The 20,125-nt window shown below is 41.2% G+C and overlaps 1 protein-coding gene across 4 annotated transcripts; it reads right to left on the bottom strand.

The window, feature by feature from the left end:
- Positions 1-1,400: 1,400 nt before the first annotated feature.
- Positions 1,401-18,276, bottom strand: LOC123515041 (solute carrier family 23 member 1-like). Of its 4 annotated transcripts, none has more exons than XM_045273427.1 (13): positions 18,233-18,276; positions 14,279-14,473; positions 11,277-11,434; positions 10,104-10,306; positions 9,076-9,202; positions 8,783-8,903; positions 8,112-8,253; positions 7,491-7,604; positions 5,910-6,049; positions 5,089-5,328; positions 4,583-4,712; positions 3,992-4,160; positions 1,401-3,856 (listed from the first exon to the last, which is right to left on the bottom strand). In XM_045273427.1, the coding sequence occupies exons 2-13, from the start codon at positions 14,447-14,449 to the stop codon at positions 3,757-3,759; spliced, it is 1,815 nt and encodes a 604-aa protein (XP_045129362.1). In that variant the 5' UTR covers positions 14,450-14,473; positions 18,233-18,276; the 3' UTR covers positions 1,401-3,756. The 4 variants fall into 4 exon arrangements, with proteins under 4 accessions (XP_045129362.1, XP_045129363.1, XP_045129364.1 ...); XM_045273428.1 differs by having other exon boundaries at positions 14,279-14,469; XM_045273429.1 differs by lacking the exon at positions 18,233-18,276 and adding an exon at positions 18,125-18,209.
- Between the last annotated feature and the right edge of the window lie 1,849 nt (positions 18,277-20,125).

The following is a 20,125-nucleotide window of genomic DNA, read 5'->3' as shown; positions in this document are numbered from 1 at the left end:
CTGTTCACAATGTAGGTAGAATCTTGCCAGTCTGTCACTAGAACCTTAAAAACACTCGCAAAAAACTCAGTTTCAATTAAAGCCTTTCGAAAACACACAAATCTTTCAGAAATATGATGGTTATGATGTTCCAGAGAGAGAGAGAGAGAGAGATGGGAGGGGGGAGTTGAAGGCCTAAGCTTTCCCCATCCCTTGGTACATACATCCCACCTCATGTGATAAGATAAAGGAGGTATTTTGCCTACATAGCCACCAGCAGCTCTGTAGAAAACGCAAATCATACATCATGACGTGAATAAATCTGATTTTCTCGACAAAGAAGGACGATCCGTACATACCCTTCCATTTTGAGTTCCCCTGGCTTTTTTTTTTTTTTTTTTTTGTGTGTGTGTAGATGAAAGCTGGCCATGGACAATATAAAAAGTGAAAAAAAAAAAAGGCCCAAATAGTTGCTAGCCCCCTTGCAGGTCCGAGAGAGTTAGCCAAAAGAAAGGGATAAATGTCTTGAAACCTTCCTCTTAAAATTTAATGAAGTCAAGTCAAAGGAAGTTGGAAATACAGAAGCAGGCAGGGAGTTCCAGAGTTCACCATATAGTATAGTGTATTAATTCATGCCTATCTTGTGCCTAGAGGTTTATTGGAGTGGATGGGACAAGTACATCTTATTTTTCTTTCTTGAACGTAAACTGTTCACTGTACCTATTCGTGTAAGTGTAACAAAGCTGTGCAAATTACTGTGTGTGTTGATTAGAGACGCTTGGATGTGCATGTGTTAAAAAAAACAGCGGTAAAGAATATGCAATACGTATAGTAGTAGTAGTAGTAGTAGTAGTAGTAGTAGTAGTAGTAGTAGTAGTAGTAGCAGTAGTAGCAGCAGTAGCAGTAGTAGTAGTAGTAGTGGCAGCAGCAGCAGCAGTAGTAGTAGTAGTAGTAGTAGTAGTAGTAGTAGTAGTAGTAATAGTAGTAGTAGTAATATAGTGCTACTACTATTACCACTCCTACTACCACTCCTCCTCCTCCTACTACTGCTACTACTACTACTACTACTACTACTACTACGTTCACACCGAAAAAATGCTTGGGAAACACGGGGAATAAAGGTAAATATTATCTTTAACATTTTCTTGTTTTCCGTCTCTTCCTCAATTCTTTCTCTTTTCTCCCTCCACTGTCTCCATTTCTCTTTCCTTTCTCCTATTCTTACTCACACCTGATTCTGGCATTATTTATATATACCTGGAAAAGCCACGATATTGCGCTAAATAATGAAGATTGAGACTTAAAGGTAGGAAGCGCCTGGGATAAACAAATAGACAGGGCTTAAGTATACTACAAACTGTATCACTAACATCACTGTATCACAAGGATTATTCATGCAAACACACGAGTAATAACAACAATATTCTTTTTACATTTATATACACAACAAAGTAACCATCAGAACACCATGCAGGAGTATCGATCTTACCTATTAACGCCTTCAGTACTGGGACACATTTTTACCTTGAGGCTAGTGTACGATTAGACCATTTTATTGACATTAGGAAGTGTCTATGGAGGCCAGAAGATTAATGGCGTTTTTTTTTTTTACACATATACACAACAAAGTAACCATCAGAACACCATGCAGGAGTATCGATCCTACCTATTAACGCCTTCAATACTGGGACACATTCTTACCTTGAGACTTGAGTACGATTAGACCATTTTATTGACATTAGGAAGGGTCTATGAAGGTCAGAATATTAATGGCCACAGTCTTCACTATTTCAATACCCCACATGAGTTTCTGAAGCTGTACAGAATCACCAAATAGCAAGCAGAATGAATATGGAAACACGTCATAATATTAAAGGGATTAAGAATACAATATAAGTGGGACTACTTTTTCATACTCCTACCACTGGACAACTAATCTCGGAGCGAATGGAGTGGCTTGCAGACGAACACCTTATGAGAACTGCTTAGTGTAGCCGACGAGTAGTAAAAGAAATACAATTAAAAACGAAAAATAACAGTCCCCCCAATAACAGCACTCTCTGGGGACGGGGAAGGATCTATTCTGGTATACATTGTCATTAATCCCAAACAAGAGTCAGTTGTCAAATTAGAAACTATAGTTATTTTAGTACAAGAATATCCGTGACAGTGTGTGTGTGTGTGTGTGTGTGTGTGTGTGTAAGGGAAGATACAATAATATGAAGGAAGAAGTGAAGTGTTGTAAATGAGATAGAGAGAGAGAGAGAGAGAGAGAGAGAGAGAGAGAGAGAGAGAGAGAGAGAGAGAGAGAGAGTGTGTATGTGGTGAAGCTGGGTGCATGGAGGGAGCGAATGAGGTGGAATTGTTGAAGCGCAACTGGATAATGGGACGCGACCTTGAGTGCTTCTATTGGATTCACCCGCATTGAACGTGACGTGATTCAGCGAGCGAGCGAGTGAGTGAATCCAGACAGCAAAGGCAGCTAAGGGCATATGACACCAAGGCGGGACAGTAACGTGGGACAAAAAAAAAAAAAAACAAGGAGCGAGTCATGACAAGCTGAAGTGTTTGGAAACGGTGAGGAAGAGTTTGGGTTGAAATGTACAGGACAGTAACAGTAAAGCGATGAAAGTTTATGAAATAGTCAGATCAATGGTGATTAAAATTATTAAGGAAATACCATATACACTCGACCCTCGAAACAACGGACCTCCATCAACGGATTTCGGAAACTACGGACAAATTCTGGATTCCGGTTTAATCTACGGACGAATATCAAAATGAGCGCGATTTTCCGTTCCCGGCAAATTATTGTCCGGTAGGTGGTGTATTAAGGTGAGAGAACTTCGTTTTCTGAATTGTTTATTAATATCTATTAAACTGACCATGCTCATGTCATCTATTTCAGGTTATTTGTTGTACTTAATGCTTTGTAATACTGCTTGAATGATTTCTTAATGATTACACAGTATTTTACGTACATTTTATACAGTTTTTTACGTATTTTTGCAAAGAACGGACTTTTACAATCTACAGACAGGGTCGTGCACGCATTTGTCCGTTGTTTCGAGGGTCGAGTGTAGTGTTTAAAAAGAATGAAATCTGTCTCAATATGCTCCCGAAGACTTGGGCGATGAGATTAAACCATTCAGTACTAGGACACGTTTTTATCATGAGTTCTGGGTATGATTAGACGATTTTGTTTACATTAGAAAGTGTCTATGGAGGGTAGAATATTAATCGGTAGAATCTTCACTATTGTAATCACCACTTAAGTTTCTGAAGCTGTATAAAATCACCAAATAGTAAGCCGAATGAATATGAAAACGCACCATACCGTTAAAGAGATTAAATAGAGGAAGATGGATTACTTGCTATTTTATGATGTTGCGAGGATAAACAGACCAGCTTTTTTAGTGGGACGGATGTGATGCGGAGAACCACTGCTTCATTTCTGCAGCTGATCCTCTCGCAGCTCTGGTCGGTGACACTCCAACCATCGTACTATTATTTGTGTACTGTCACTCTTTGTTAATACTGCTAAGTACTTAAGTAATCTCATTAGTGTGCACTGCTTTGGTTATCCTTAACGTTTTTGTTCCTTGGTACTTTATATGGTATTTGTACATTCTATTGTAAACATTATGGGCTTTTTATCTCCTTAGTTCTATCATTACGATAACACACACATTATACACAGATGCTGAGTCAGGGATGCTGCTGCTCTCTGGCGGGGCCTCCTCCTCAAGATGACACGTCTACAAAATAGAGTCTACTTTAACAAGACTCTTGCGATGAACTCTCCTCACTTCGAGAACTCCGCCTCTTAAATCCTTCATACACAGGGCAGAATGGGACGTAACGAAGCCACTTAGCACTGAAATGAAGATAAGATTCCACATTATACATGGCTTTTTCTTCATGCATCCATAATGTGAGATTTTATTTACATCAAATTTATTCCCAAACGTGCAAGTGTTTGATGTCGACCACTTTCAACAGTTGACCGTACCTTCTAATGAGATCCATGCCGTAGGGGAAATCATATGGGGATGAGTAAAAGGATGATGATAGTATTGATGATGTCTCAAAGGAGGGAGAGCAGATCTGCGAATCTTTGTGTTGTTTATCTTCAGACAACTTTCCGTTCCAGTGCAGGATGCCTCGTTCCTCGTCTGTGCCTGGTGGGAGAGTTTCAGTCAGCACACTTGGACACCGTGATGACGATATAAACACACAAGAACACCAAGGAAGTTATACAAGAAAGCAATACAACTGTAGTCTGTCTACTCTAAAATGGCTCCTGGATCTAAAACACATTGTAGCTCATTGATATCGTAGTTGACTTTATGAGAATAATACTTGTTTTCTGTTGATCAACACACTTATTACAAGGATAGCTCACGGTTTTCCTCAAGATCTGACAACCACGCATTCCCTGGGACACTATTCAAACTGAGACCCAGGAGCCACTTTAGAGTAGACAGACTATAACAGAGATAGGTATAAGAACACATGAACTAAAGAAAATGAGAACTTGGAAGACGAAACACTGAAAATAAAGACAATAACTATGGGCACCCTTTCTCAGATCTCGGCCTACCTGGAATGGTGTTATCGAGGATGAGGCCAATTAGTCCTCCGAGGAACATGGAGGTCTGCAGCAGCACAGCAATGGTTTGATCCAGCATCGCCACTCCAGTCTGAATGGCATTTGGGTTCACCTCAAACCACTGCCAGATAGAGAAGATGGGGAGAACAATAGTGTTGGTATCTCATTTCCATTTGAATTTCACTCATCATTCCACTTCCACATGAGGTAAGTCAGTACAGAATCTAATAGTGACAACGTAAAACAATCTAACTATTAACCCCCTCAGTACCATATTTGGGGATTTTATACAGCTTTAGAAACTTGTGTGGGAATTAAAATAGTGAAGACTGTGGCAATTAATCTTCTGACCTCCATAAACCCTTCTTATTGTCAACAAAATAGTCTAATCATACACAAATCTCAAGGAAAAAATGTGTTCCAGCATTGAAAGGGTTAATGAAGTGCCCGAGGGGAGTATTACTGTAGCATCAAGCAGAGCATTTTTTTTTTCTTACCTTTGGGAAGGAGAGACCGAAGAAAATAGAGAAACCAAGGATGAAGAGGTTCCTGGAGGAGTTGAAATCGATGTACTGGAGGGTCGCTATCCCCACCGCAGTAATCATGGAAAACTTGATGTAGAAGATGCCGGCAATGACAGGTGCAGGAATAGTGACGAAGATGGCGCCCACTTTAGCCACCACACCGCACACCAGCATGATGAGGCCGCTGTACTGGATCACCCGCCGGCTGGCTACCTGCAACCAAAGAACAGATTAATATCTTTTTGCTGCTTCCACAGAGCAAGGGATTGGCGCCACGTACGAGTTGTCTCCAGGTATATTTTTGCATTTGTCCCAGACTTTTGGCTAACTCTTTATATCTTTAGCCAATCAGCACTGAAACGTATTTTCTACCTTGTCTTTGAGTATGATTGGACTATTTTATCTAAATTAGGAAGGGTCTATAGAAGTCAGAAGATTAATGGCCAGTCTTCACTATCCTAATCCCCATATAAGTGTCTGAAGCTTTATAAAATCACCAAATGATAAGCAGAATATATATGGAAACGCGTCATGGTACTCAAGGGGTTATAGGTCTACTTCTCTCACTTACTAGAGTAATCTCTTCAGGACGCGTTTTCGTATTAATTCTGGTTACTATTTGGCGATTTTATACAGATTCAGAAACATAGGTTGGAATTAGAATAGTGAACACTCTGGCCAATAATTTTTTGACCTCCATAGACCCTTCCTAATGGAAATAAAATAATCTAATCATACCCAAAAATCAAAGTAAAAATGCATCTCAGTATTGAAGGGATTAACAGCGCCTTTACCTTGGTGATGGAGAGAATACCAATGTTGCCCGAATAGGAGGTGGTCCCGCTTCCCGTGCCGAAGAGCCCAGCCAGCAAGCAGCCGATGCCCTCCACACCAATGCCTCGATTGATGGCATGGGAAGGAGGCTGCTTGCATCCTGTATGAAAATAAAGTCTTGTTAGGAATGCACCAATCTTCTCTTAATAACTGTAACTAGGTAGAGGTCCTACCTACTACGTAGGTTTTTGAAGTTTCTGGTTAATTGTCCAGCATATCAGTGCAGTGACTTTGTTCAGGTTGTGCCCTGGTGCAAGGCTACACAAGTGGTTTGAGGCCAGGCATGTTAAGTAGGAAATCATATAAAGGTAACGGTTATGCTGCTCATCTGCGTCTCATTAGCATTTGAGTCTGTGGTTGGTGACATTGCTTACCCAGGAACAAGTGACCACTGTGATCTGAGCTTTAACAGTTTAGTTTTCTTTCCCAGACATCCACTTAACAAATTAAAAGGAAGGGTGAACTGTTAGGAGAATGACACTGCACTTCATAAAAACACTGAGACTTGATCTAAGGGCGGGATATATTCGCCAGGGATCGAACTCCTGAACACAACAAAGAGCATTGCCTTTAACATTGAGTCTCAGTTAGTGTCAGCTCCTGTGATAATCTTTAATCCCTTCAGTAGCAGAACACGTTTCCATATTCATTCCGCTAACTGTTTGTGATTTTATAATTTCTGAAACTTATATGGGGGATTAAAATAGTAAAGACTGTGGCCATAAACCTTCTGACCTCCACAGACCCTTCCTAGTGTCAATGAAATGATCGAATCGTACATAAATATCAAGGTAAAAATCCGTCTCAGTACTGAAGGGGTCAAGGATCTTTGCATCTCCATTACGGCTTAGATCTATTACATTCCCCACTTATGGCTGTGACACAGGTGAGAAACACTTGTGCACTGGCTGCTCCTCACACTTGCGATATCCATCTTGTGTTACGTAACCTGCGGCGACATCATTCTCAGACATGTTGCTATTTTGACCCAACTACTTTAAACGATTCCAATGAAAGTAACTGAGGTTTTCAAGGATGTTTTCATAATTGTAATACAAGAATAATTCATCTTTATCACAATAGGAAATAGCCTTTGTGGGAGCAAAATATTTTGAAATACGAATCTCGAACTCCTGAATGAGTGAGACAAAATATCTGCAATGTCATCAAATTCCCGGCGTGTAGTCCTCGTCAAAAGCGGAGTATGATACACCACACTCACTTCCACTGCATTCAGTGTTTTCAATTGATGATGAATGCTTTGAAATGCTGAGAATCTATCAGTCATCAACTTTTGTTACGCTTTCAGCATAGGAGAGTCAAAAACTGATAAAAACACAAAACACAATGAAAATGAGTGTGGCAGGTTAACTGACTTACTAATACGTTAAGTGAATCTGTCATGAACTTTTTCAAGAGAGAAGCTACAAGGCGCTTATCCTCCATTTCTGGATAATCTCTCTGACTCTCCTTATAGGGACTGGAGCCTCAGGGGACTTTTTTTCCTTTTTTTCTTTTTTTCGTCTTTGATCCCAACTCACCCACCACCCTGGCGCAGGCGTAGTAGTCGCCGATGCTCTCAATGATGGAGGCAAATACAGCAGCCATCATGCCCATGGTGCCCGCAACAGTCGGCGTCGGAAGCCCCCACTGCCCTGCCGAAGGAGACAATACACATTACTCCTGTTCTGTTCAGGCATCATCAGATAGAAAGTGACTTGACTACTGGATACATGTTATAAAGGAGGACCCGTATTCTGAAACGCTTTGCTCTCTTACCACGACCATTTTCAAAGGCCACAAAGACTGCTGGTCAGGTTCTTAAAAGTGCTTCTCTAAATAATACAGATGCATTGTTAAACTATCACTAGAACCGTAAAAACACTCTTCAAAACCCATGTCACACTTCGAGTAAAGCTCCGTGAAAGTAGTGGAGGTGTGGAGGAGTAGAGAATGTATTTCGGAATATGGGCTGAGGAGAGAGAGAGAGAGAGAGAGAGAGAGAGAGAGAGAGAGAGAGAGAGAGAGAGAGAGAGAGAGAGAGAGAGAGAGAGAGAGAGAGAGAGAGAGAGAGAGAGAGAGAGAGAGAGAGAGAGAGAGAGAGAGAGAGAGAGAGAGAGAGAGTATGTGTGTGTGTTTTTACGGTAGATGACTTTACATACCAGGGTAGGGGAAGCGAATCCAGGGTGTGGCTTCAATCAGAGTGTTGGCCTTGTCTGTCCTGGCGCCGGAACCCTCTGGCAGGACGTCAGTGACAGTGAGGATGGCACACAGGCCCCACGTGATCAGCGCAGCGAGGAGGAGCTGTCAACACCACCACCACCACCACCTTCATTTTAATCTCTATACATATTGGCTATTGTTCCCAGTCTATCATCTCTACTACGGACTGGAGGAACCATGGTCAGTGTTCCCCAAAATTTCCACGCCCGCCACCACGTATATCATGATTTCTATAGAGTTTCCATTGTTCTGTATATCACTCGGTAAGTAAAGGTGTACACGTCCCTAGTACTATATTCTTAAAGGCTTTCACCTCCAATCACGTTTCTACTATGGGTTTTTCCTGCTATCAAGAGTGTTTTCTGTGATCTAGTGGTTCTTCAGTAAGGATTTTGGCTAGAAATGGTAAGTCGGGTTCTCAAGACTGTTTCTCGTTTTGATGAAATATAAATTTTGTTAATCTGTCACTACAATAATAAAAAAAAGCAAATAAAAAAAAACATCCTCAAAACACAGAGTAACTTCAATTAGATCCTTTCTCAATGTTATAGAGGTGCGGCACATGTTTCAAAATATGGTCCAAAGCAGTCTCAATCTCCGCGTCACTTACGGAGAGTGTCTTAAAGGGCTGGCACGGGATGGTGTAGTATCCCTTTCCTGGCTTGTACATTGGGAAGGGCAGAGTGACGTCACGCATGTGCTGGGAGAAAACGATGGTCAAACAGATCACCCTGACGGAGAACGAAGGAGAATTAAGAACAATAAAACATAAAGGAAGCTGCAACAAACTGTCAGGTCAGCATGTTCTATCTATCATCTTCATCCTTAAATTTGTCTAAAACATTCTGAAAGGCCAAAACATTTAAGAACACGGAGCCATAAGGAAGCAGCAGTAGTACTCACATGATGGTGAATCCCCAGTGCTCAGACCCCTTGAGGGAGGCCACGTCAAAGAGCGAGAGGCCCACCAGCGTCACAGTCGGCACCACAGTGAGGGGCGTGATCCACCGCAGCAAGATCCCTATGATACCTGTAACAGAAAAGGTCCGTATTCAGAAACGCTTTGCTCTCTCACCACGACTATTTTGTAAAGACACTGAGATAACTAGCGGGATTTTCAAGAGTGTTTTTCCAGTTAATAATGTAGAACTTCTGTCAGTCTGCCTCTAGACCCGTAAAAACACTTTAAAAAATAAAAACTCGTGTAAATTTAAATAAACCCTCTTGAAACAGTGGAGGTGAAGCACAGAGGTGTTTGACAATACGAACCAAACAAGTGCTTCATTGTCAGCGCTCTCTGTGACATGACTACTGGTATACCTCAGTAATTTTTTTTCTCGTTCTTTGAGTTGTAGTAGTATTCCTCTGAACCCTGAGATAGAAAACGGTGACTCGTGATCAGCGGCTTCTGCAACATGACTATCAGTGTACCTCACTCTTCCTCTCCGTTCCTCGAGTGGTATACATAATTCCCTTATTTCTTGGTGCCTTCTCACAGCACTGGTTCCAATATAACAGGAAGGATGTACAACTGTTAACTAACCCCTTCACTACCATGACATATTTATTCTGGTTACTATTAGGCGATTTTATATAGCTTCAGAAACTCATGTGGGGGATCAAAATAGTGAAGACTGGACCATTAATCTTCTGACTTCCATAGACACTTCCAAATGTAAATAAAATCGTCTAATCACACCCAAAACTCGTGGTAAAAATTCTCAGTAATGAATGACTTAAAAAAGGAAAGATGTTTCATAATACTTACAAGAAAACATTATTACTCTCAGATTTGCATTCAGTAGAGAGATGTGAGCGATCATATAAATTGCTAAATAGATAAACATAGAAACTGATACGAAATACAAACAAAACCGTCCATATTTTCCCGCCAGAACTCGCCGTGACGAGCAGCAGGAGCAGCGACTCACCAGTGAAGCCCACGATGACTTGCATCAACGCCGACATGGTGATGGCACCCTGGATGGCACGCATGCGCACCTGCCACAGCTCCTGCTTCTCCGGCACAGTCATGTTGGCCATGGAGACTTGACTGCACGGCTTGAAGGACGTGTTCAGAAGGACGATAATGGGCACCACGTACGCGAAGTTTCCTCCCTGGATGATGGGGAGTCTGTAAGGAAACAAAGCTCGTGTTGCATAGTCCACTCCCTGAAAAAACTTGATTTGCCAAAAAGACGACATGCACAATGCTCGCCGCTACCTGACACACCGAACAGGGCTCTCACTCTGATGGGGTAAGGACTGCACGTAGTTTATATAGTGACACACTGCACAGGGCTCACACTCTGATGAGATACAGGACTGCACGTAGTTTATATCGTGACATTTGTATTTGTGTATTACGTACAATTCCCGAGTGAAAAGTGTTGTCCAATACACTCCGAGACTCCCTGTGAACTGCGGGAAGGCTGAAGTGATCTTATCTACTAGCGCCCTGAACCCTCACGCTCACATCCTTAGACCTTATAAGAATGTTCTCATCATTATGCAATTGTTCTTCCGACTCCGCCAAGCCAGCATGATGAATTAAGCAGCAGACAATGGGTGCCATGACCTGACTGAGGGAGACTCTCGGTGAGGCATTTGATCAGGGACGCGATGCTTGCGTTAACATTATTATTGGATTCTTGGGTGCTACATTGGTATACGATCTACACAGCCAACGTGATCTACAAGAGTCAACTTGTACTTTGGTATGCGATCTACACGTTTCATATATGTATTATGTCTTGAGTAAAACATTCTACATATACATATATTTCATTTAAAAAAATAGTAAACGCATCAATAGTTATCAAACAAAAAAGCAGTGAACCATACATAGAGGCAGAGACAACACTTGAATTACGATCACATAAACATTTCTGCGACAATGAAAAGGCTCTCAGTACGTCTTTCAAATGAAATATGGAAAATGAAGAAATTGTTACATTGTTTCACATTGATGTGGAGAAGTATGTGCTCCATCTCTCGAAATTATACGATATGTACTGGAAAAATAATGACTTTGCTGGACTTTATCACAGAGAACTTGTAGTGCTGCTCGATATAACGGGGGCCCATCTTGTGGCAGAACTCACCTGACTCCTATCGTGGTCTGCAAGATGGTGACCAGGCCGGACACGAAGATGATGGACGAGACCAGGGCACCGCGGGCTGGGTCATCTTCCTCGATGCAGAGAAACGTGGCGAGGATGATTGGCTTGGCGATGGTGCCGCCGATCATGGCCAGGTAGTGCTGAGGACAGAATACCCAAGAACTCACATTCGTAGGACACTTCACCAAGACACATCACCACGACACTTCACGAGTCTCAGCACTGCTTCCTTTGTCCTCTTGCAACTCTTTCATTTCGACATCTACCTGAAGACACATTACAATCTCTTTTCTCCAGGCATCTATATAGTCTTACATGAGTGAAAGAGAACTAAAAGAACCTTCTTGTGGCTAGCTTATAACATCTAGAGGTGGGAGTAGAGGAAAAAGAAATGCCTCAGGGTGGTCTGTGATCAAAAGAAGATGTGCCATACAATTAAAACAACGCCACTTGTTTTGTAGTCTTAATAAAATAAAAAAAAATTAGCCGAAATTGGTTAAAATAAAGACTTCGCAGGTTACAAACAGCGGTGGTAAAAGGGTTAGGTGGACACACACACACACACACACACACACACACACACACACACTAATGGTAATCTAACAATAACTACTACTACTGCTACTACCACCATTACTGCCACCACCACTAAAACTGCCTCACTCACTCCCATTTCTCATTCTTTCTTCCCACTGCTACAATTTTCTCCTTTATTCTGGAATATACACGGAAATGCCCAGAAAACCGCGGCAATGGAGGGGAGGGAGGAGGGAAGTTTGTTTGGGTCCGATGGTTGCAGCGGTGAGCTAGGGTGGGGGGCTCTGAGCGGGTTTGGGGCTCTGAACAGGGATGTGGGGGGCTCAGGACGGAGATACAACCGCTCTTAATGGAGATATATACAACCATCGCTTTATTTGAGGTTATTTATACATTCTCGTGATTAATTCTGCCTTTGCTTCACTCTCTGGGTCTGGAAACACAAGGCGGTGTGGCTTAAATCTTGATGTGCAAAGAGGGAGGGAGGGAGGGAGGAATTTGGGGCTGCAGTTGCCAGATATTTACGTATCGTATATCATTTTGAAAATCGAAAAAAGAAAGAAGGCAGCCAGACTAGAATGCACTGCAGTTTTTGACGTGATAAATAGTTTGACTAACACCCGCAATATAAAAACCTTACCGGGTGTACAAATAGCAGAGCGGGATCCGTGATAAAGTGTTTGTTTCTCACCAACGGCGCCACTAAATACTCAAAATATCGAGATGGAAAACAGAACCAGACTAAATTATATTATGGATTCTGAACACTAAAAAATTTTGCTTTCCATCGAAATAAAGAAAATGGAAACTTGTTGCCGTATAAAGATTTTTAAATTTATGTTTGGGCACTATAAAATTTTAAAATTTGAAAATATGCACAGTTAGATTAGATATTATTGGATACCATTACTTGGATCATGTTTCTCATATTTATAAGTCTCATATCAAGCACTAAAACAATCCCAGACGTGCTAATTTAAAAAAAAGTTATAATTGATGTAGTGACCCAAGTGTCTCCTTCGACAAAACAAAAACACAGCTGGACTCGATCTTGTCATGGCACAAAACTAGTTACACCCTGCTAATGATAAACCAAATAGGAAAACAATGCTAACGCCATTAATAAAGCAGAAAAAAATGTACCCTGCAGCAGAGATAGTTTTTTGCACCTTTGGGCGGTTACTCCTCCTCCTCTACCCTCCCTCTCACTCTCCTCCTCTACCCCTCACCTGCACCTCCTCCTCCACCCAGAGCCTCGAAAACAGCTAGAAACACAAAGAAAACCCGATATGTTGCTCTGTTTTGTGGCTGAGTGGGTTACGTAGTGGTGGCGGGGGAGGGGGCGGTGTGGAGGTGGCGCGGACGGCGCTGGCGACAGCGGAGGGGCGGGACAGGGCGGGAAGGGTCAGAGTGCCGAGGATACATGGTGTGGTGTGGTGTGTTTGTGGTGTGGTGTGATGTGGTGTGTTTGTGGTGTGGAGTGTTTGTGGTGTGGTGTGGAGGTGGTTTCGTGTGGTGTGTTTGTGGTGTGGTGTAGTGTGTAGTGGTGTGGTGTGGAGGTGGTCGTGTGGTGTGGTGTGTGTGTGGTGTGTGTGTGTGTGTGTGTGTGTGTGGTGTGTGTGTGTGTGTTGTGTGTTGTGTGGTGTGTTGTGTGTGTGTGTGTGTGTGTAGTGTGTTTGTAGTGTTGTGTGGTGTGGTGTGTTGTGGTGTGGTGTGGTGTAGTGTGTTTGTAGTGTTGTGTGGTGTGGTGTGGTGTGGTGAGGTGGTGTAGTGTGTCTGTGGTGTGGTATGGTGTGGTGGTGATGTCACGTGCTATGAAGTGTAATGTGATATTAACACTAAAATACAACAAACTAAACCAACCTGTGTGTGTGTGTGTGTGTGTGTGTGTGTGTGTGTGTGTGAGAGTGTATGCACGGGCGCCGATCACAGACGAGTCACCAAGCTGTTGCACCACAAACAACCACTTGGCACACCTTTCACCACCAATCACTCGCGCACATCTTAACTCGTTCAAAGCCACACCAAACCTTCAAAATGAGACACAAATCGCAAACCACACTTTTTCTAACGCTGGTGGAAGACGTGTGTGTGTCTGTGGCTCACCTCCTCTCGCCTGACGCTTGAGACCTGTGTGTACCGTGTCTTGTATGTACTGCTACTAAAATAGAGGTATCAGTCAGTCAATCAGTCACGCTTAGCTCTTGCCAACACTATCTTATATAAGGGAGGGCAAAAAAAGGGAAAAATATAGAAGATACAACAGTTATCATACATCTTCTCTCATTCTCTTTACACCATGTTTTTTTTTTTTTTCTCTTATCTGGAAGCCATGTAATCAAAGGAAGATGTGCCATATAATTCTAATGTTAAAGGCACAGAAGACACAATAATTATCCTCCTCTTCCTTCACTCATTCTCTCTACGTCATTTTTTTTTTCTCTTACCTGGAAGCCATAGAATAATGAGAGGTACCAAGGCGGCGCATCCTCTATTCCGTAAAGCAAATCTTCGCTCGGGTTTGGCGGCGGCGGAGCTTGGTGGTCTTGGGTCAGCATGTGGCCATTGTACAGAGCCCCATCAGCAGTGTCATCCTTTCTGGACTCAAGTGGAGCCATGGCGGATTACTGGCGGGTTACTGCCTGGGAATAGGAAGGATTAGTGATCATATCTGGTACGCAAGATAGACTCGTGTTTAAGTCATTTAACGCATACAACGGACGCTGGTCTAGGCCTACAGAAAATAAAAAATAAACGCCCACCGAGTTACCAAAAAATATTATAAAAATGCGGAAGTGTCTTGAAATTTCTCTCTCTTGTAAGAATTCAACTCATAGGTAGGGTGAAATACAAACAGACGCCGAGGTATAGAGTAAAGCGAAGACCTGTCATATGCAGCCACACGTCTCCATCTATCAAAATGAACACTTAAGCTCGATAGAATGTGAAGGAGTAAAGATTAATGGGTGACCGTGTCATAATGAACGGAAGTCGAAATGAAAAATGAAGTAAAAATTAATCGAGACGTCGAAATAAGAGGAAAAATGTGCAAAATTGATAGAAAGGACTCAAAATGAATGAAAAACAATAAAAAATAATATAAAAGTTTAAATAAATTAAGAATAAAAAAAATAATTTAAAAGCGAGTCAAAATGAATTAAAAGAATGAACATAAACGAAAAAAATGCAAATGAATGATCTAATGAGTCAAATTAATGGAAAGGAAAGTGCATATTAATAAAGAGGAATGTGCAGGTGTTCCCTTGCTGCTCTGCTCTCACATTTGCACGGGTGAGTAGCATCTGTGCACGCGTCACCACAACGTTCCCATGACTAAGCTTCCTGTCTCATTTGCATTCATTCATGTCGGAAACACTCACACATAACTTCATTACTTGGATAGAGGGAAACATGACCATCGCGTGTGTGGGATGAGGAACATGAATGGGCAGATGGAAGGGTTATGGACAGCGTGTGATCGGGGTGAGATGCGCGGCTGGACTTGTGTTATATGGCAAGGGAGCGAGCGTTGGGGAAGTATCAAGACGGTTTTCCTGTAAATTTTGCATGAGTGCCGCGTTTTATAGACTCTGTACTGAAAGGGAGTGAGCGTTGGGGAGGTTTCAAGATATTTTTCCTGTTATTTCTGCATGACTGCCACGTTTTCGACTCTACGTGACCAGTATGACAGTGTGCCTCCTGTTCTTTTTTTTTTCAGTGTTTTGTTGTCCTTGGCCTGCATAAATAAGAGAAGACAAATGGTGTGTAAGGTGGTTGGGAAAGCGGGTGGGTGTGCTAGACTTGTAAATGAGTGTGTCATTCAAGTCAGGAGAAGCGTGATCATTAAAAGTCAAGAAAACTTTGTTATATATGAGGGAGAAGTATGACGACTTTCTTGTAGCTCCATACGTTGCTAACCTAACCTAACCTAACCTAACTTAATCTAACCTAGCCTACTTCAACCTAATTCATCCTAGCCTAGCCTAACCTAACCTAACCATTGGTATAAAGGAGGGATAATTTTAACGCTTTTGTCTTACTTTATACTTTGCTAATCTAACTTAACCTAATGCAACCTCACCCAACCTAACCTGATATCCTCTAACCTAACTTAACCTAACCATTGCTATAAAGAAGAAAAAAATTGTAACGCCTTTATCTTACTTCATACTTTGCTAACCTATCTTAACCTAACCTAACCTGATTTACTCTAACTTAACCTAACTTAACCTAACCATTGCTATAAAGAAGAGAGAACAGTATAACGCTTTTGTCTTGCTCCATACTAACCTAAGCTAACCTAACCTAACTCAAGCTAACCTGATTTACTCTAACTTAACCTAACCTAACCTAACCATTGTTATAAAGAAGGGAGAATCATAATGCCTTTGTCTTGCTCCATACTTTGTTCTGTTCATTTACCTACATTTCTTCCATACCTTTGCTAACTCTCTTATTGTCACCACTACGATCTTTTCAGCCTCTTCTAAATCCAAAAGGCATCGGTACAAGTTTGGTGGTCTTAATCTATATTCCTTCTATCATGTCAAAAGAAATTCATGTTGCCGAGAGCTTATCTTACAGTATCGCTGGTAGGGTGAACCGAGAGCTAGTCAGAGGCCGAGTGTCACGCAAGAAGGCGTCGAGATAAGCGCTGATTGGTGCTGCCTTGTGTTTCACGTGCTGACACACGAACGACTGAAAGATAGTGATGACGTGATGGTGTGTGTGTGTGTGTGTGTGTGTGTGTGTGTGTGTGTGTGTGTGTGTGTGTGCTTGCAAGTTGAATCTTGATGCCAGACTCTTTCTTTGATATACACAAGGCAAGAGCGAAAGTTTCACCAAAATCCCTGAAAAAGAGAATGACCCAAAAAATTCGGAGTAAGACTGGAAGATCACCATATGACAAAAACGTGTATGAAGGCTTCGTCTCACCAATACTTATTAACAACGTGTAGAATAATGGCTTGTATTCTCAAACACTTCTGTACTCTATCTTCACTATTTCAAGAGGGTTTATTCAAATTTACACGAGTTTTTTTTCAGGTGTATTTACGCTTCTAGAGAAAGATTGACGAGATTTCTAATTGATAACTGGAGAAAGTCCAGAAAACCCCGTTAGTCATCTCTGTGGCCTCGGAAAATAGTGGTGGTGAGAGAGCAAAGTGTTTCTAAATACGGACCAATGAACGAACATGAGGGAGAGCATCAGCGAGGGACAGTGTTACCAAAGCCACATGGCAAAATCATTGTGACACTTAACACCTTCAGTACCATGACTTGTTTCCATATTCATTCTGCGTACTATGTGACGATTTTACACAGCTTCAGAACTTATGGGAGGATTATGTACGTAAGTAACATTTAAGTGTTTCAAAACTGTGTTCCTTAAGGTTACGCTGCAATTAGTAATTAGACTACATTCCTAACATACCATAAGGACAGTTATGAATATCCATGAATAGTCGTTAAATAGTCGAGAAACATCAGAAAATATTAAGTGTTCACCAGCAGCACAATCATGATAGTCGTCCGCCCTAACTCAAACAACCTGACAACGGTTAGATTATAAATCACTGCCTTAACCCAAACAACTTGACAACGGGCAGATAAAAGATCCAAAAATCTCAGTTGATAGGAACGCTCTCCCTTTAGCTGGAGAGGACACACATCAGTTCTGACGTCGCCTAGGGGTGTAAGGAAATTTTTAATCGCATTAGGGCGTCAGTCAGTTAGTGAGCGGGCCGCCAAAAAGATCAGGCGCGAGGTCAGTGAAAAGCATAAACTGAGAAATTTACTAGATACGAAGCAACGTACCGGCTTTTGGTCGTGAAGTGTGATTGTGTGCGTGTGAAAACATTGTTAATTGTGAAAAGAATTATCCTTTGTGATAAAAACAGGAAAGGAACTTCGGTGTTTATTGTTATACACCTTGAAGACAGCAACATACGCATTACCACACCAACACTGGAACAACAGCAATAATTAAAATAGTGAAGACACTGGCCACTAATCTTCTGACTTCTATAGATCCTTCCTAATGTCAATAAAATCGTCAAATAGTATCCAAAACTCGTGGCAAAAATGCGTCCCAGTAATAAAAGGGTTAGTTACGCTATACACGCCCTCCAAACGCCCGTATTCAGAAACGCCTTCCTTTCTCACTACGACACTTTTCCAAGACTACAGAGACAACTAGCCGGGTTTTCAAGACAATTTCTCCTTTTAATAAACTAGAATTCTTGCCATTCTATCACCAGAACCACTAAAATATTCTTAAAAACACGACTAACATCAACTGGAGCCTTTGGGAAGTAGTGATGGTGAGAGAGCAAAGTGTTTCAGAATACTGGCCAATGTGTCACGACGAGAGAAGCGCGCGCGGTGGACAAGTGACGTACCTAAGGGAGGGCAGAGCGGAGTTGCTGGTGGAGAAACAGGTGAGGCAAGAATGAGGCTGACAGAAGCTCCGGCTCAGTTAACAAGTCCTCATCCCGCTCTTTCCCCTTCTCTCTCTCTCTCTCTCTCTCTCTCTCTCTCTCTCTCTCTCTCTCTCTCTCTCTCTCTCCATTAACGCTAATCCGATTGTGAACCTGTTGTTGTTGAGGGGGGATAAAAAAAGATGGGTAAAACTAGTTAAGAGTTAAAGTTGGTGGGATGGGAAGTGTTGAGGGCTATAGTGAGAGAGGAAATAAAGTGGGAGTGTAAAGGTGACGGGCAAACCGTCTTGCTAATTCTTTTTTTTTTTCTCTCCTGTGGCTCGTTTTTTGGTAAAGTTGTATTTGTTTTACCTTATATCTAGGCTCTTTATTAAATTGATAAGCGTTTTTTTTTCTTTTTTTTCATAAGTTTCTGCTTTGCCTCTCTTCGCTGCTGGTTGTCTGCAGACAGTGACGGTGTCCACGACCGTTAGAATCCACACATCCTCCCAAGCAACTCAGGGCGCAGAGCAGAGGACGCATGAAAACTGTCATAGTGTCTTGTGTTTTTTGTTTGTGTATGTGATTTTATTTGGAATACAAAGTTAGATTAAATGGTGGGTGTGTTATGGAACTACGGATGGATGTACTGTTTCCTCTCAACCTCTCTCCGCTGCCGGTTGTCTGCAGACAGCGCCGGTGTACACCATCCCTTGCCGGGGAGGGGAAGTGGTAACGGGAGCCACCGTGCTTTACAGTCTACACGACCGCTAGAAGGCCACACTTCCTCCCCAGCAACTCAGGGCGCAGAGCAAAGGACAGAGCAAACCATCCATGTGCCTTGTTGATTAGTTTTTATACTATATATCATGTGGGGTTGGTGTGATGTATGTTTTATGTCATATGTCTCCAAGGTAGGTGTTCCTGGTAAGTGTGCTATTTTGTGAAAATGGGGGTAGGTTGATTTTGTTAAAATAATTTATAGGTTTCCTGAACCAATTGTGTTCAGTTTCGTGTTCGTAACCATCTATTGCTGTAATGTATGTTTTGTCATTAAAGATGTTCTCAATTTTTTGTTTAATGGTGTTTCCTCTTTTATGGATTGTGATGTTTAAAGGATCCAGGTTAGATAATGTGTGCAGTTCCTGAGTAGTTTTTGTATATGGATATTTTTTTTGGTGTGCAAACCTTAATGCTCTGTTTCGTATTCGTTGTAGTGAAAGCATTTGTTGTTTTGAGAGTGCATTAAGTGTGTAGGTTGGGTATGTTAGGATAGGAAGGACACATGCTTTAAATAAGTGTATTTTTATGATGGTGTTTTAGCATTTCAAAGCGTTTTATTACTTTGAGTGCAAGGGAAGCTTTCTTGGTGACATGCGTAACATGTTTGCTGTATCCGCGTGGGCAAAGTTTTAATCGTAGTGCACTTGCTTCATTTGAGTAGGATATTAAGTTTCCTTCAATATTAACCGGGGTTGTCTTTGATAAAGCTAGGGGAAGGATAGTGAATTTTGATGTGTTGGTTTTTATTTTCCATTTGTTCTCAAAATTATTTATGTTTTTAATTTCCTCTCTATCTTTTTTTGTTAGCGTAATTCTTGATTTGCCTGCTTGAGTTATATTTTGTGTATATATATATATATATATATATATATATATATATATATATATATATATATATATATATATATATATATATATATATATATATATATATATATATATATATATATATATATATATATATATATATATATATATATATATATATATATATATATATATATATATATATATATATATATATATATATATATATATATATATATATATATATATATATATATATATATATATATATATATATATATATAT

The sequence above is a fragment of the Portunus trituberculatus genome, chromosome 38 (genome assembly GCF_017591435.1).
Source record: "Portunus trituberculatus isolate SZX2019 chromosome 38, ASM1759143v1, whole genome shotgun sequence".
In the NCBI taxonomy this organism is placed as follows: domain Eukaryota; kingdom Metazoa; phylum Arthropoda; class Malacostraca; order Decapoda; family Portunidae; genus Portunus; species Portunus trituberculatus.
Note: the sequence above shows the minus strand (reverse complement) of the source record. Positions and strands in the feature narration are given on the sequence as shown.

What these genes read in the sequence shown, in the direction of transcription:
- LOC123515041 (XM_045273427.1), bottom strand. Translation starts at nt 14,449, where the DNA reads ATGGCTCCACTTGAGTCCAGAAAGGATGACACTGCTGATGGGGCTCTG. An exon ending in CAGACCACGATAGGAGTCAG is followed by an intron (nt 10,307 to 11,276) that starts GTGAGTTCTGCC and finishes GTTTCCTTACAG; the next exon opens with ACTCCCCATCATCCAGGGAG. An exon ending in CACTGGGGATTCACCATCAT is followed by an intron (nt 8,904 to 9,075) that starts GTGAGTACTACT and finishes GTTCTCCGTCAG; the next exon opens with GGTGATCTGTTTGACCATCG.